The sequence below is a fragment of the Oenanthe melanoleuca genome, chromosome 18, assembly GCF_029582105.1.
Source record: "Oenanthe melanoleuca isolate GR-GAL-2019-014 chromosome 18, OMel1.0, whole genome shotgun sequence".
Lineage (NCBI taxonomy): Eukaryota > Metazoa > Chordata > Aves > Passeriformes > Muscicapidae > Oenanthe > Oenanthe melanoleuca.
This window is the reverse complement of record NC_079351.1, coordinates 1286454-1301727: the sequence shown is the minus strand read 5'-3', so window position 1 is coordinate 1301727 and position 15274 is coordinate 1286454. Positions and strand designations below refer to the sequence as shown.

The window sequence follows — 15274 nt, the reverse complement described above, 5'->3', positions numbered from 1 at the left end:
ACCGGGCACAATCAAAGGCAAAAATCCCAAATCAAAGCTAAAAATCCCAAATCAAAAGCAAAATCCAGAATCAAAGTCACAAATCCCAAATCAAAGTCACAAACCCCAAATCAAAAGCAAAATCCCAAATCAGTCACAAATCCCAAATCAAAGTCAAAAATCACAAATCAAAGGCAAAATTCAGAATCAAAGTCACAAATCCCAAATCAAAAGCAAAATCCAGAATCAAAGTCACAAATCCCAAATCAAAGTCACAAACCCCAAATCAAAAGCAAAATCCCAAATCAGTCACAAATCCCAAATCAAAGTCAAAAATCACAAATCAAAGGCAAAATTCAGAATCAAAGTCACAAATCCCAAATCAAAAGCAAAATCCCAAATCAAAGTCCAAGTCTCAAATCAAAGTCAGAAATCCCAAACCAAACGGAAAATCCCAAAGCAGCTCAGGCCCTTTTCCACCTGCATTTCTCCCCTTGCAGGGAGGCAATCAGGGCCCTGCAGAGGGCTCAGAGCCAGGCAGCCTTTGCTGAGTTTTGAAATATTTCTTTTTGAAATTTCTGTGTTTTGAAATATTTGAAATATCACCCCCACCCCTGCCCCCACAGCCCCTCTGCAGGGACACTGGGATTTTCCACATTTCTCTATCCCTACTATGCTTGTTTAGTTGGAATAATCCTTTTTTCATTATTATATATATATTTTTTTTTTGTGGTTCCTTTTCTCTCAGAGCAGGGCTGGGCTGGGCTCCCCACATTTCACATTATTTCCACATTTATTTCACATTTCACAGCTCCTGCTTCTCACTTCCCCTCCTCCAAACCTTCCTCAGGGTGACTCCAAATTATTCCCATCCCCAAGAACCAGCTCCAGAAAAATAAATGAATTCCTGTGCTGGCTGAAAGGAGCCAAACCAAGCCCCACTCCAGGGGCTGCAGCAAATTAATTGTTGGTTTGGTTTAATAAACCTTGAAATTTCAGGGTTTCACTGCACTGCAGTGTTTCATTCTCTGTTCAAATTTAAATTTTCCCCCACTCAGACAAGGAAGAAAAGCAGCAGTGAGTTTCAATTGAGCTGTTCTCCAGAAATCACAGGTCAGATTTCCCTTTAGAACAGATTTTTAAATGCAAAATGATTGCCAGCCATGTCAGTTAGAAACTCTCTGTTCTTCAGGAACTCTGGAATTTTTGATCTAGATAATAAACTGGTTAGCCAGTGAAACAGGAACAGGGGAAAAAGTTAAATTAGAGAATACTGAATAAATTTTGTATCTGTTTAGAGCATTTTATAGTGCTATAAAAATTATATAGTGCTTTAGTATACTATATATATAGAATATATTTAAAATATTTAACATCTAGGAGCTGCTGGGCATGGAGAGGAGCTCCTGAGGAATTTATTTCATCCAGTGCAGCATTAAGCAGCCAGAAAATAAAACCTCCTTGATAACAGTGCAGGGAACTCAGGCTCCATTTAGGAAAAAAAATAAAATAAAAAATAAAAATCCTCCCTGCAGCTCCAGGATGAATAAATCCCCCTGGAATTAAAGATTCCCAGATCCCACCTGCCCTGGGCACACAGCTCACTCAGTTTTCCATGGCAAACATTTCCTGAGGGATCAGGCTGCTGGAGCTGGGGATATTTTAGATTAAATATAAAATATTTTATATCCAGAATAAGCTGCTCTGGGTGCTTCATTCACTTTCTCTACAAGGAAACACCAGGTGGGTTTGGGGTCTGTGAAGTGGAAATGCCTGATGCCAGCAGCAAGGCAGGGACAGAATTCTGTGCCCCCATTTCATTTATTCCATAAAAATTTATTTTTATTTTATTTTTATGATTTTATTTTTATTATTTTATTTTTATTATTTTATTTATGTATTCCATAAATCCACATTTAGTCTGGGCTGTGAAAGCCAAGCAGGGAATCCAGGCTGACAGGGGGGTCAATAATAATTGAAATTGTTCAGAAAGGGGCATCAGGATGGATTTTAATCAATAGAGACCCTGCCAGGGGCATTTCTCACCCAGATGAATCCATGGCTTGTGAAAATGGCATTTTTGTGCAAGGAGAGGCTGTGAATGTGTCACAACTGGGGACTTCCAGCAGCAGGTTCTGAAACACTAATCTTAGAAAATTAGGATTTCAGTTACCTTGCTGAAAATAATTAAAAGTTAGAAGTTAGGAGGTAGTTATCTGAAACTTCAATAATTGATTGTCATTTCATGTTTGCTCAGCTGGGCTTACAAAGGGAAAAGATGAAACTGGTGAGCAGATCCAAGGAACATGGACAGTGCAACCAGAATTCATTCTGTGAAAACCTGGAGTGTCCCCAGAAATCATTTGTATTGTCACTGACAGGAAAGGTCGAGAGTTCAGTTCCTCTTTTTAAGACCCCTCCCCTCAAAAACGACCCCAGACTTAATTTCAGAAGTCAATCAATGCTTAACAGCTATTCCAGCTAATTAGCATAGGGAGGGGCTGTTATTGTGAATCTGCATTTGAATCCTTTGTCAATAAATAAACTTTGTGACTTGGCAGTATGAGAGGATAACCTCACAATAAACATTCACTTTCTAACTTTAAATTGTTAGAGAGTCTCTTGTCCATCACAGCTGAGTGTTGATATCAGAGCAATGCTCTTATTTTGTGTCTTGGGGTGTGACCAGAACTGTGGATTCTGTCCCCAGCTTAAACCAGGCAGGGCACTGACCCTGATCTCTGGATCCTCTGCTCATGGGCATCTTTAAACCAGCTGGGCAATCATCTTTATCTTCCCACAGCCCATCCTCCCTCCAGGAGATATCTCCTGTTCATGGCCAGTGAGTCCCAGGGCATGACTGATAAAATTCCATCATCCCATGGGAGATGCTCCAGCCAGGGGAGGAGCCAAGCCTTTCCTACCCAGATAAAAACTGAGATTTGGGACACCAAGGAACCTTCTTCCCACTGGATTCCAGAGGAAAACCAGACCTTTGCACATCATCCCTGGAGCTTCAGAGGAAACTGCACCTTCTCCAGGAGCACTGCTCCAGCTGAACCACATCTGCCCCTGCAGGAGGATGCAGCCACCATTGAATGGGACTGTGCCAACACCCTGACTGACTGACGGGTGTCAGCTTGGATTCTGACTCTGGCAGGGTTTGGGATTGTTCTGTGTAATACTGCATTGCTATTTGAATTTTCCTAGTAAAGAACTGATATTCCTAATTCCCATCTCTTTGCCTGAGAGCCCCTCAATTTCAAATTTATATTAATTTGAAGGGAGGGGTTTACATTCTGCATTTCAAAGCTCCTGCCTGTACTGGCAGACACCTGTCCTTCAACCAGGACATTTGGGTCAATCACTTCAGGTTATAGAAGCTCCAATGAACCTTTTGGCTGCACACAGGAGGCTCTGGCTGAATGAACCCCATCAATGCCCAGGGTTTGGATCCATCATTTCTCCCTCATTGTGCTCAGGGAGGGAGGGAAGGAGGAGAAAATCCTCAGGCTGAGCTGCTCATGCTCCTGTGATCCCCCCTCAGCACAGAGCAGGGCAAAAAAAAAAAAGCTGGGACTTTCTCAAACCATGCAGAATAAGGAAAATAAAGAAAAAGGGGAATTTTTTTTTAAAAAGAGATGCTCCACAAGCAGCTCCTGCTTCCCCCAGGCAGCCCTGGTGCATGGAAACTTCCTTTGGAGGGGAAAAATATGGGGAAAAAACCAGAAACTTCCTTTGGAGGGGAAAAAATGTGAAGGATGAGCTCAGGAAGGGGGTGATGCTGCTGAAAGGTCCTGGCAGCACAGCAGGGCCAAATCCCCACCTGAGCCTCAGATTTGATGCAGCAGCTCCAACTGAAGGAGGAAAATAAATATAAATAAATAATATTTCTACGTGATGAGGTTTCTGTGTGGGACTCCCAGAGCTCATTGAAGTAACAAGTTGCACAAAATTTCATTTTTACAGATGCTGCTGCAAGCACAGGGTCGTTTTTCCAGCTGTTAAACCCACCTGGGTTTGCTGAGCTGGGATGCCAGGGCAGCATTTCCTAAATCCCAGCCCAGGAAAAACCAGCTGAGTCATTCCAGCAAAGCCTGACTCCCTCCAAGAACATCAGGGATTTCACACCCCTGCAGCCACCACGGGATCAGGAGAGGGAAATTAAAATTATCAAGTGCCATGGGACATTTTGTCCTCCCAGGGATGGATTTTGTTCCCCCAGGTAAAGATTTTGCCCTCCCAAGGAAGGATTTTTTTTTCTCACAAGTAAAAATTTTGTCCCCCAGGGATGAATTTTGCCTTCCCAGGGATGGATTTTGTCCCCCCAGAGATGGATTTTGTCCTCACAAGTAAAGATTTTATCCCCCCAGGGATGAATTTTGCCCTCCTAGGGATAAATTTTGCTTTCCCAGGGATGGATTTTGCTTTCCCAGGGATGGATTTTGCCCTCCCAGGGATGGATTTTGTCCCCTAGGTAAAGATTTTGTCATCCCAAGGATGGATTTTGCCTCCCCAGGGATGGATTTTGTCCCCCCAGGGATGGATTTTGCCCCCCCAGGGATGGATTTTGCCCCCCCAGGGAGGGATTTTGCCCCCCCAGGGAGGGATTTTGCCCTCACATCAATCCCAACCCACTCCCTGTCAGTTTGAAGCTGTTCCTCTCCTTGTCCTGCCACTCCACTCCTGGAAAATCTCTCACACACACAGATCCCTGCTCTGGGCTGCTCCTGCTGCTCCCTCACACATTCATTTGGGGTTTGGGTCAGCAGCCAGCACAGAAATTCCTGCTGCCCTTCCCTGCCTGGGCACTGAGGCTGCTCCTGGCTGGGATATTTGGATTTATTTGGGATTTTATCCAGTTTTGCACCCACATTGCTGTGGAGTAGGAGCAGGAGCAGGAGGAGGAGGAGGATGCACTGCTGGAGCAGCTCCCACTCAGCTCCAGAATGGGATCAGGATCTGAATCAGCAGCAGGAGGCATCAGCTGCTCCATATCCACAGCCCTGAGTCACAGCTCGGCTCCCCAGGGCTCTGCAGCCTGGAAATCCTTCCTGGGAACTGCCCCAGAGCACAGCCCTGAGCTCCAGCCCTGGTCACCCTGCCCTGGGCATCCCCTCTGCTGGAACATCCCACTGAACGGCCAGAAGCCCCCAAAAATCATCCTAAAAATGCTCATCAGAGTCCTCAAATCTGCATTAAAACACCCTAAATCTACCAAAGGATTTCTGGGATATAGCTCAGGAAAAAACTCATAAAACATCCATGCAAGAATAGCCAAAAAAATCCCCAAGAAGTCCTAAAATCAGTCACTGGACACCCCAAATCTGCATTAAAACAGCCCAAATCTACCAAAGGATTTCTGGGAAATATCTCAGGAAAAAACTCCTAATCCTAAAAAGAACTCCCCGCAAGAATGGCCAAAAAGTCCCAAAAAATCCCCAAAAAAAGTCCTAAAATCAGTCATTGGACACCCCAAATCTGCAGTGAAACAACCCAAATCAACCCAAATTTTACCAAAGGATTTCTGGGAAATATCTCATGAAAGAGCTCTTAATCCTAAAAAGAACTCCCTGCAAGAATGGCCAAAAAAATAGAAAAAAATCCCCAAAAATAGTCCTAAAATCAGTCACTGGACACCCCAAATCTGCATTAAAACAGCCCAAATCTACCCAAATTCTACTAAAGGATTTCTGGGAAATAGCTGAGGAGAGAACTCCTAAAAACTCCCTCCTTTCCTCCACCTGGCAGTGAAGGAAACCCTGATTTGGTGACATCTGCCAGGCTCCCAGTTCTGAGTGTGAGCACACCCCAAAATGAGAATTAAAATGCATTTCCAGCTCCCCACCAGGCCTCACAGAGATGCAGATTTCCACATTTCCATCCCAGCTCCTGCTCCTCCAGCCATCCCCAGGCAGCTGCTGCTTTGGGATTTTCCTTTGTTTTCCCAGCTTCAGAGATTTAAAAAGATGTAAATATGAAGGAAGGGTCAATGATTCAACGGTGATTAAGGCTGAAATATTCCACTTAGTACCCATTAGACTTTGAAAACACCCATTATGTTCCCAGAGGCTCCCCAGAGCCCAGGCTGGCACTACCCAGCCCTGGGCAAAGCAGCTTTCTTGGAAAGCTGGAGGGATCTTCTGAAAATACAGAGTTTGTTTCAGCAGAGAGAAAGAGGAAAAAAAGAGAAAAAACAATAAAAGAATTAATGTGTTGTAGGTTCTTAATACCATTTCCCCAGAGAATGGAAAGAAAAAAAAAACAACAAAACAACAAAGTCTAATGGAAATTTTCAATTCCCAAAACCATTTGCACTGTTATTGTCTGCAGCTAAAAGGAGATGAAAATATAAAAACATAAAAAGCTCAGCAGCTTGAGCTGAGGGCTGAGCTTCTGCTCTCCCTGGAAGAATAAAATTCAACTGCACCTGAGATGGGAAATGTCCCAAAAAACCTGACAAAAAAATCCAAAGTCCCCCTGCAGCTGGGGAAGCAAAGCTCATTGCATGGAGCAGAAAAATCCCTCTGGAAATTCCCAAATCCGGAGGGTTTGCAGCACTTTAGGAAAGGTGTAATTAAGTGGTGAAATAAAAGATTTAAGAGTTGCTGCTCCTTGCAAAAGGAAGAACCATTCAAACCAGTCTGCTCCCAGCTGCACTCGTGTTTTCCACAACTCCAAGCAAATAATCAGAGAAATAAAATGAATTTAAATCACATTTGCTTTGTCTCCTGGAAAGCTGCTTGAGGGGAGGAAGAGCCAGATGTGCTGTCCCAGGGATGTGTCCCCAAACACAGCCTGGGGCTGGCACAGCCCAGAGGGGCTCCCAAAATTCCTTCTCCCAAATGTGCCCAGGGGGAGAGAGCTGCCAGCAGAGCTCTGTGCTCCACCCTGGCAGCCAGGACTGACCCACCCCAGCTCACACTGGGGCTACAGCAATTAAATCAAATTCTTACCCACTTAAACTTCCTCACTGGCTTACTTTAAAACTTCACTTACACCTTTACTTCATGTGTGAGTGGCTTAATGTGCTTCAATCCATCCAAAGGTTTTAATTCAATCCCTGCACTCTGGTTTCTCTCTGAAGAATTCAGAGAGGCCTTGGATCTACAGACTCCAACATCTCCTCCTGTTTGAACCACAAAGATTCCTTTAACACAGTTATTAAAGGAGGAAATGAGGCACCCTGATTTGGGATGGAGGGAGAGCTGGGCAGGGCCAGTGCTGGGGAAAAACCCCAAGGGAAGCTGAGGTTTCACTCCTCAGCACAGCACAGAGCTGTGATCAATAATTCATGGGCCAGACAGTGCAAGTGGCTTTGGGAGCTGCAGGGGACAGGAGAGGAAAAAGAGAAGGAAAGGAAAGGAAAGGAAAGGAAAGGAAAGGAAAGGAAAGGAAAGGAAAGGAAAGGAAAGGAAAGGAAAGGAAAGGAAAGGAAAGGAAAGGAAAGGAAAGGAAAAGGAAAGGAAAAAGGAAAAGGAAAGGAAAAGGAAAGGAAAAGGAAAGGAAAAGGAAAGGAAAGGAAAGGAAAGGAAAGGAAAGGAAAGGAAAGGAAAGGAAAGGAAAGGGGAAAAGGGAAGTCCAGGGTGTGGGCAAAGCCCTGGGATGGCAGTGCCAGCCCCGTGCCAGGGCTCTGGGCACTCTGGCTGGTGTATGGCAGGATGCTTGCCTGGCTGCAGCCCAGCTCTACCTATCCTGATGGAGAGCTCGTTCTGCAGCCACGGGGTGCCCAGGTCCTGCTCCTGCTTCTCCTTGGTGGCTCTCTGCTCACAGCTGGGGGCCAGGGCGGCGTGGGGAGGGCCAGAGAACCCCTGCAAGGCAACACAGACAGTCAGCACAGCCCAGAGCTGTCCCCTGCCCCAAGGGCATTGATTGATTGATTGATGGGGATGTGGCACTGCAGCTTCTCACCACTGCACCCAGGAGTGTCACTTGGAAGGGACCTGAAGTCCACCCAGTGCCACCCCTGTCACCGTTCACTAGCCAAGCCCCATCCAACCTGGATTTCAGGGATCCAGGGGCAGCCACAGCTCCTCTGGGAACCCCACCCCAGCCCCTCCCCACCGTCCCAGTATCCCACCCAGCTCTGCCCCCTGGCAGAGGGAAGCCATTCCCTGTGTCCTGTCACTGCAGCTCCTGATAAAAAGGAACCCAGGTTGGTGTTCCTGGATGTCCCCAGGCTCCTCAAACCCACCTGGAGCTACAAAACCAGGAGGAACCTCGGGACTGGAGGCACAAGGGCACAGCTGGGAGAAGGGAAGGTGTCCCATGGCAGTGACTTGTGACCTGGTGTCACCAGCTCTGCACTGGGAGCAGGGCCTGAGCACCCTTCTCCCTGCAGGGCTGGGAATCATCCCCAGGAGCATCCACAGGGAGAGACCACCTGGAATCCACCCCAGGAGCATCCACAGGGAGGGATCACCTGGAATCCACCCCAGGAGCATCCACAGGGAGGGATCACCTGGAATCCACCCCAGGAGCATCCACAGGGAGGGATTTCCAGGTGGGATCACTGGAAATCAGCCCCAGGAATATCCACAGGGAGGGATGTCCATGAATCCACCCCTGGAACATCCACAGGGAGGAATTTCCATGAATCCACCCCAGGAACATCCACAGAGGGAGATTTCCAGGTGGGATTACTGGAAATCAACTCCAGGAACATCCACAGGGAGGGATTTCCAGGTGGGATCACCTGGAATGAGCCCCAGGAACATCCACAGGGAGGGATGGCCATGAATCCACCCCAGGAACATCCACAGGGAGGGATTTCCAGGTGGGATCACCTGGAATCAGCCCAGGAACATCCACAGGGAGGGATGTCCATGAATCCACCCCAGGAGCATCCAGAGGGAGGGGTGCCCAGGTGGGATCACATGGATCACCCCAGAGCAGGGCTGCAGCTGCTGGGGCGAGGGCAGCAGGGCAGAGCAGCCCCCCGAGGCAGGGCAGTAACTGGAGCCTCCCCGGGGAGGAGCCAAAGCAAAGGTCAGAGATGAATAACTCAGCGGGCTCCTCTCCCCTCGTTTGCATAACGAGTCTGAGCAGGGCTATTAATACTAATGACATTTCTGCAGTTCAGCCCAGAGCTCTCACCTCCCCTAACCCAGCTCCAGCCTGAGGAGCTGGGACTAAATCCCTGGGGGATGTGGGGGAGCTGCAGGTGTGAGCTGGGATCACCTGCAGGAGCTGGGATTAAATCCCTGGGAGAGATGCAGGTGTGAGCTGGGATTAAATCCCTGGGAATTTGGGAGAGGTGCAGATTTGAGCTGGGATTAAATCCCTGGGATTTGGGGGAGCTGCAGGTCTGAGCTGGGACCACCTGCAGAAACTGGGATTAAATCCCTCTGGGAATTTAGGAGAGCCTCCCATCCCCTGCAGATCTGAACTGGGATCAGCTGCAGGAGCTGGGATTAAATCTCTGAGGGATTTGGGAGAGCTGCAGGTGTGAGCTGGGATTAAACCCCTGGGGGATTTAGGGGAGCTGCAGGTCTGAGCTGGGATCACTGCAGGAGATTTCCAGCAAAACCTGGGTGATGAGGCACAAAGGAAAAGGGAATTTCACCTGGGTAAGGAATGAGGGGACTGGGAATGGGAGCTCAGGGCTCATCCTGCTGCTCTCCCTGACCCAGGAGGGAATCCTGACCCAGAATCCTGGAATGGTTTGGGTGGGAAGGGCCCCAGAGCTCATCCCAGTGCACCCCCCACTGTCCCAGGGTGTTCCCAGCCCTGCCCAGAGCTTGGACCCTCCAGGGATGGAACAGGCACAGCTTTGTGGGATCCCATCCAGGGAAGGATTTCTCCCCAAAATCCCATCCCTCCCACGTCCTGGGCACCATTCCCTGTGTCCTGCCCCTCCAGCCCTTACCCAAAATCTCTTCCATCCAAACCCAAAGGGATTTTCCCCTCTGCAAAAGCAGCAGCACCCAAACCCCCAAACCCCCAAACCCGCAGTGAGATGGAGGCGATTTCAGGATTTGGGGAGGTCCCTGCTGGCAGGGGACAATTGGTGACAATATTGGTGACAATATTGGTGACCTTCAGCACAGCACACGAGCTCTGAGTCATCCCAGCCCCGTAATTGGAATGTGTCACTGGGTTCAGAGCAGTGCCGGGAGACGCGGCACGGCGAGCGGCGTTAATTAGTTCGTGGCAGTAATTAGCGCCGGCTGAAATAACCACGGGGGGTGGTTGTTTGCAGAAAAATAAAAAAATAAAAAGCGAGAGGCAGAGAGAGATTTGGACAGGAAGGACTTGGAGGAGAAACTATTCTGGGATGTGGGAGCTCCCACTGCACTGCTGTCTCTGCCTTTTAAGGGTAAACTGCCCAATTATCAAATGCAACATCAATTATTTTTCCTTTTAACTCGATAAACAACTATTCGTGGCCTGCAATGCACTTTTTAACTGGATTACACAATATTATTATTATTATTATTATTATTATTATTATTATTATTATTGTTGTTGTTGTTGTTATTATTGTTGTTGTTATTATTATTATTATTATTATTATTATTATTATTATTATTATTATTATTATTGTTATTATTATTATTATTATTATGGTGAAGAAGGACAAACTTTCACCCCAAAACCTCTGTCCTGCCATTCCCAAGGGATTCCCAGTGGATGCTTGGTGGTTGCTTTGCTCTTAATTTTTTAGTTTTTATTAATATTAATATTTAATTTTTTTAAATTATTTTTCCACCGTGCCTTTTAATGGGTTGAGGAGCTCCTAGAGAGGGAAACACTGCTGGAAAATTGGGGGGAAAAAAATTATTTTCTGCTCAGCTTGGATGAGGCAGGGGCAGGATCTCAGGGGTGACTCTGCTTTGGGGAGGAGCTGCTGTGCCTGGAGATTTTGGTGCTGTTTGGGTCATTATGGGATGTGGAGAGGGACAAAAAATCCCCCAAAATCCCTCCTTGGGCAGGTGCTGCAGCCCAGGCAGCCAGAGGAGGCTGTGTGCTAAAATAAAATAAAATATTGCAAATAAAATATTGCAAATAAAATATTGCAAATAAAATAATGGAATTAGCAGTGCTGGCTCTTCAGTGAGGGATGAGCCCTGCTGCATCCTGCCAGCCCCTCCCAAAAATCCTTGCTGAGGGAATATTGGGAAGGAACCAGCTGCCCATTGAAGATTTATTTGATTTTTTTTTTCTCACCCTGGCAAAAAAAACTGTGGAAATCCAGGTGGGAAAAGGGCTGGAAGTGATGCTGACCAGGGTTTAATGAAGGTGATTCAACAAATAATTAAAATTTCACCTTGTGGGATTCCCACCCTGGCACAAACCTCCTGCTGGGGGTGTGAGGAAAATTAATTCCTTCAGGATCTGCAGTGGGACAGAAAAATCATGGAAAATGGAATTTATTGCTTGTGCTTGAGGTTTTTTATCCAGGATTCCTGGTGGGAAGGAGGTTGGTGACAGGAAACTCCTGATGCTGCAGGGATGGGCTTTGTTTGCTGAAGATTTTTTTTTTTTTTTTTTTTTTTTTTTGTAAAAGCAGGGGAAACATTCCTGTGCTTTTGTGGGTTTTTTGTGGGTTTTTGTGCATTTTTATTTGGGTTTTTTGTGGGTTTTTGTCCATTTTTATTTAGATTTTTTGTGGGTTTTTGTCCATTTTTATTTAGATTTTTGTGGGGTTTTTGTCCATTTTTATTTAGATTTTTGTGGATTTTTGGTGGGTTTTTGGTGGGTTTTTTGTAGGGTTTTGTGCATCTTTTATTTAGATTTTTGTGGGGTTTTGTTGGGTTTTTTGTGGAATTTTGTGGGGTTTTGTGCGTTTTTATTTAGATTTTTTATGGGTTTTTGGTGGGTTTTTGGTGGGTTTTTATTTAGTTTTTTGTGGGTTTTTGTCCATTTTTATTTAGATTTTTGTGGGATTTTTGGTGGGTTTTTGTGGATTTTTATTTAGATTTTTGTGGGGTTTTTTGTGGGTTTTTGTTGGGTTTTTTGTGGAGTTTTGTACATTTTTATTTAGATTTTTGTGGGGTTTTGTACATTTTTATTTAGATTTTTGTGGGTTTTTGTACATTTTTACTTAAATTTTTGTGGGGTTTTTGTGGGTTTTTGTGCATTTTTATTTAGTTTTTTTGTGGGGTTTTGTGCATTTTTATTTAGTTTTTTGTGGGTTTTTGTGCATTTTTATTTAGATTTTTGGTGGGGTTTTGGTGGGGTTTTTTTTAGATTTTGGTGGGGTTTTGTGGATTTTTATTTAGATTTTTGTGGGGTTTTTTGTGGGTTTTTGTGGATTTTTATTTAGATTTTTGTGGGTTTTTTGTGGGTTTTTGTGGATTTTTATTTAGATTTTTGTGGGGTTTTTTAGATTTTGGTGGGTTTTTGTGGATTTTTATTTAGATTTTGGTGGGTTTTTGTGGATTTTTGCTTCCCACCCCCAGGTTCCTCCTGGGAATTGCAGCCCTGGGCTCTGCCCAGCCTGAGCCCCTCTGCTCCCTTATCTCTGCCTGTTGTCACAGGAGCCTCTGGGCCCCTCCTGAACCAGGATTTTTATTGTCTCTTATCTCTGTGTCTGCTCCCAGACAAGTTGGGGAATATTATTTTTATTCTTTTTTTTGACAGCACTAAAATGGTTTCAGTTCTCTCCCCATTTGGTGTTTCTCCATCCCCTCTGGGGTTCTGCAGATCCTTTTCCAGGATGTTTTCCTGTTAAAATCCTTGTTCTCCCCTGGTCACTCCCCGTTTATCCCTCTTTTTTATGAATTCATTCTCCTCCCTTGGCCAGCAGGAGAAAAGCAGATTTATTTCTCAGAGGTGCCACTCTCCAATTCTTTTTAAATTGGCTTCAGATCAATTAAAACCTTGGCCAGGGGATGTGATCCCAAATCCTTTCTTTGCCTTAAAAAGATATATTATTTTAAAAATCTAAATTATTACCTATTTTGTATCAAAAAGGACACCTTTCCTGCATAAAAGATTTTTTTTCCTCTCATTTCCTTTCCCACATTGGGTCAGGGATTTTTGTCTGCAGATTTTGGGATTTTTTTTTTTTCCTCCTGTGATTCCCATGGAATCAGCTTCCCTCTCCCTGCCTTCCCCCAGATCCTCTCCTGCTGCTTTTTCTGACACCTTAATGGCAGGTTTGCCTTTCAGTGTGGAGGAATTAATTTGGGGTTGTGCTTTGAGCAAATTCCAAAGCACAATTTGAGATCAAAGAAGAGCTGGGGGAGCACTGGCAGCCCTGGATAAACAGGGAGAGGAGCAGATCCTTTTCTGATCTTCCTAGTGGGAAACTTCTCTTTTACAATTCTGAGCCAGGCCCAAAAAAAAAAATCAAATTCAGGCAGCAAAGGTTGAGGTAGGAGGGAAAATCCCATGGAATATCAGGGTGGAGAAGGGATGGTGGCAGAGCTCTATCCAGAGCAGGAATGAAGAATTAAATCAGATTTTCTCATTCCCTGTTTTTTTTTTTTGCCAGAGAGATTTTTCACCATCAAACAGCTCCAGATAAACCTGACCAGGGTGGGAGGGAATTTAACCCTGACTCAGAATCAGCTCCAGCTTTGGGGCTTCCCAAATTGTGTTTTTATGCAATGCCTGGTGCATAATGAGAGAGAATTCTAATTAAGAGCAGCTGACAAATTGCACTGCAGCAGTCAATAAGCCTTTACCTCCATTAATAAAACAAAGTGCTTTGGTGGAAATTAGGATAATTAGGATTTTGTGGGGTTTTTTGGCAAATAATTCCAACCTGTGCAGGCACCACTGGATTTCAGGCACAGGGGCAGGAGTTTATCCAAGAGAATAAAACCTCTTTATCCAGGTTTTCCATGGGGAAAGAGATTGAACAGAAACCTTTGGGGTTTCTGAGTCTTTCAGAGGATCCCATGGGTGGGTTTGGGTTTGATTTTCATGGCTGAAATCCCACAGGAGACAGGGATCAATCCCTCCAGGGTCTATAACCTCAGGGTTGATAAATTCATAAAACCAGGTAACTCTGGTTTACTGAGAGATGGAAGGGAAGGATTTTCCCAATGGAAGGGAAGGATTTTCCCAGTGAAGAGAATGATTTCCCAAGTGAAGAAATTTCCTAATAGAAGGGAAGGATTTTCCCAATGGATAAGAGGGATATTCCAATGGAAGGGAAGGATTTCCCAATGAAGGGAAGGAGTTTCCCCATGGATAAGAAGGACTTTCCCAATGAAGAGAAGGATTTTTCCCAATTGATGAGAAAGATTTTCCCAATGAAGAGAGGATTTTTCCCATGAAGGGAAGGGAAGGATGTTTCCCAATGGAAGGGAAGGATGTTCCCCAATGGAAGGGAAGGATGTTTCCCAATGGAAGGCTCTGCTACATTCCCAAAAAACAAAATTTCTCCTCCTCCATCCTCAGACCAGATCCCTCCTCTCTCCCAGTGCTGTGGAAAAGGTCCAGGGCTCCACAAAACCAAACAAACACCAGGGCTGGTGTTTATTCTGCCCTGAGCAAAGCAGGAATGCAGGAGCCAGGCAGGAGGGAAAACCTCCAACTCCTGCAGCCCCACACCCCAAAACTCCATCAATGAGCAAAGCCACAGCCCTGGGTGGAAAACCCTCCACACCTCCCCTGGCAGTGGGGATGTGCAGCTAATTAACTTAATTCAGGAGTCAGAGCTGAACAGGAAAAAGCAGATTAAAGTGGGAATGAGAGCTGGGCACATCCCACAGGAGCAGCAAATTGCATCAGAGGAATCTGGGTGCTGAGGATAAATGAGCAGAGGCAGCAGAGCTGCACGTTCCCCACGCTGGCCCTGGGAAAAGGAACCCATCAGAGCCAGGGAGAGGCAGGAGCAGCTCTGGAGCTGGGAATCCCAAAATCCCAGAATTACTGAGGCTGGAAAAGCCCTCCAAGGTCACTGAGTGCAATCCCCAGAGCTCTGAGTGTCACCTCCAGCCTTCCCTGGGCACCCTCAGCTCCTCCCAATGCCTTTCCAGAAAAAAATTCCGCCCAAAATCCAAGTTTTTATCACTTCCCAGTGCCCCCCCTCCCAGAAAAAAGATGCTCCCCATGATCTAATCCAGCTGTGGTTTAGCCCTAAGAAAAAAATTGCAATTTTAAACAATGTGCTGCTACCCTTTGATGGTTCTCCTTCCTCCTCCTCCTCCTGCAGCCTCATCCATGCACAATTTCCAGCTTTCCCTCCCAAAAATGGGATTTGTGTGGATTTAGAAGGCAAAGTATTCATCCTGAAGGCACATTCTGAGCCAGGCACCAGCTCTGGGCAGGAGGGATCCTCAGGGCTGTTTATCCAGCTCTCAGAGCCTTCCCAAGAGTTCTTACCCAAAATAGCCCA

The 15274-nt window shown here is 45.7% G+C and overlaps 1 protein-coding gene across 4 annotated transcripts in view; it reads right to left on the bottom strand.

Annotated features, from left to right (window-relative positions):
• SLC39A11 (solute carrier family 39 member 11) overlaps positions 1 to 15274 on the bottom strand; it is a 63621-nt gene that overhangs the window by 36502 nt on the left and 11845 nt on the right. For 2 of the 4 annotated variants that reach the window (XM_056506233.1, XM_056506235.1), the window contains exon 5: positions 7670 to 7790. In XM_056506233.1, coding sequence (XP_056362208.1) covers positions 7670 to 7790 — 121 coding nt within the window. Of the gene's footprint in view, positions 1 to 7648; positions 7791 to 15274 lie in introns of all 4 variants that reach the window. The other 2 variants (XM_056506231.1, XM_056506232.1) reach the window with 1 other exon arrangement.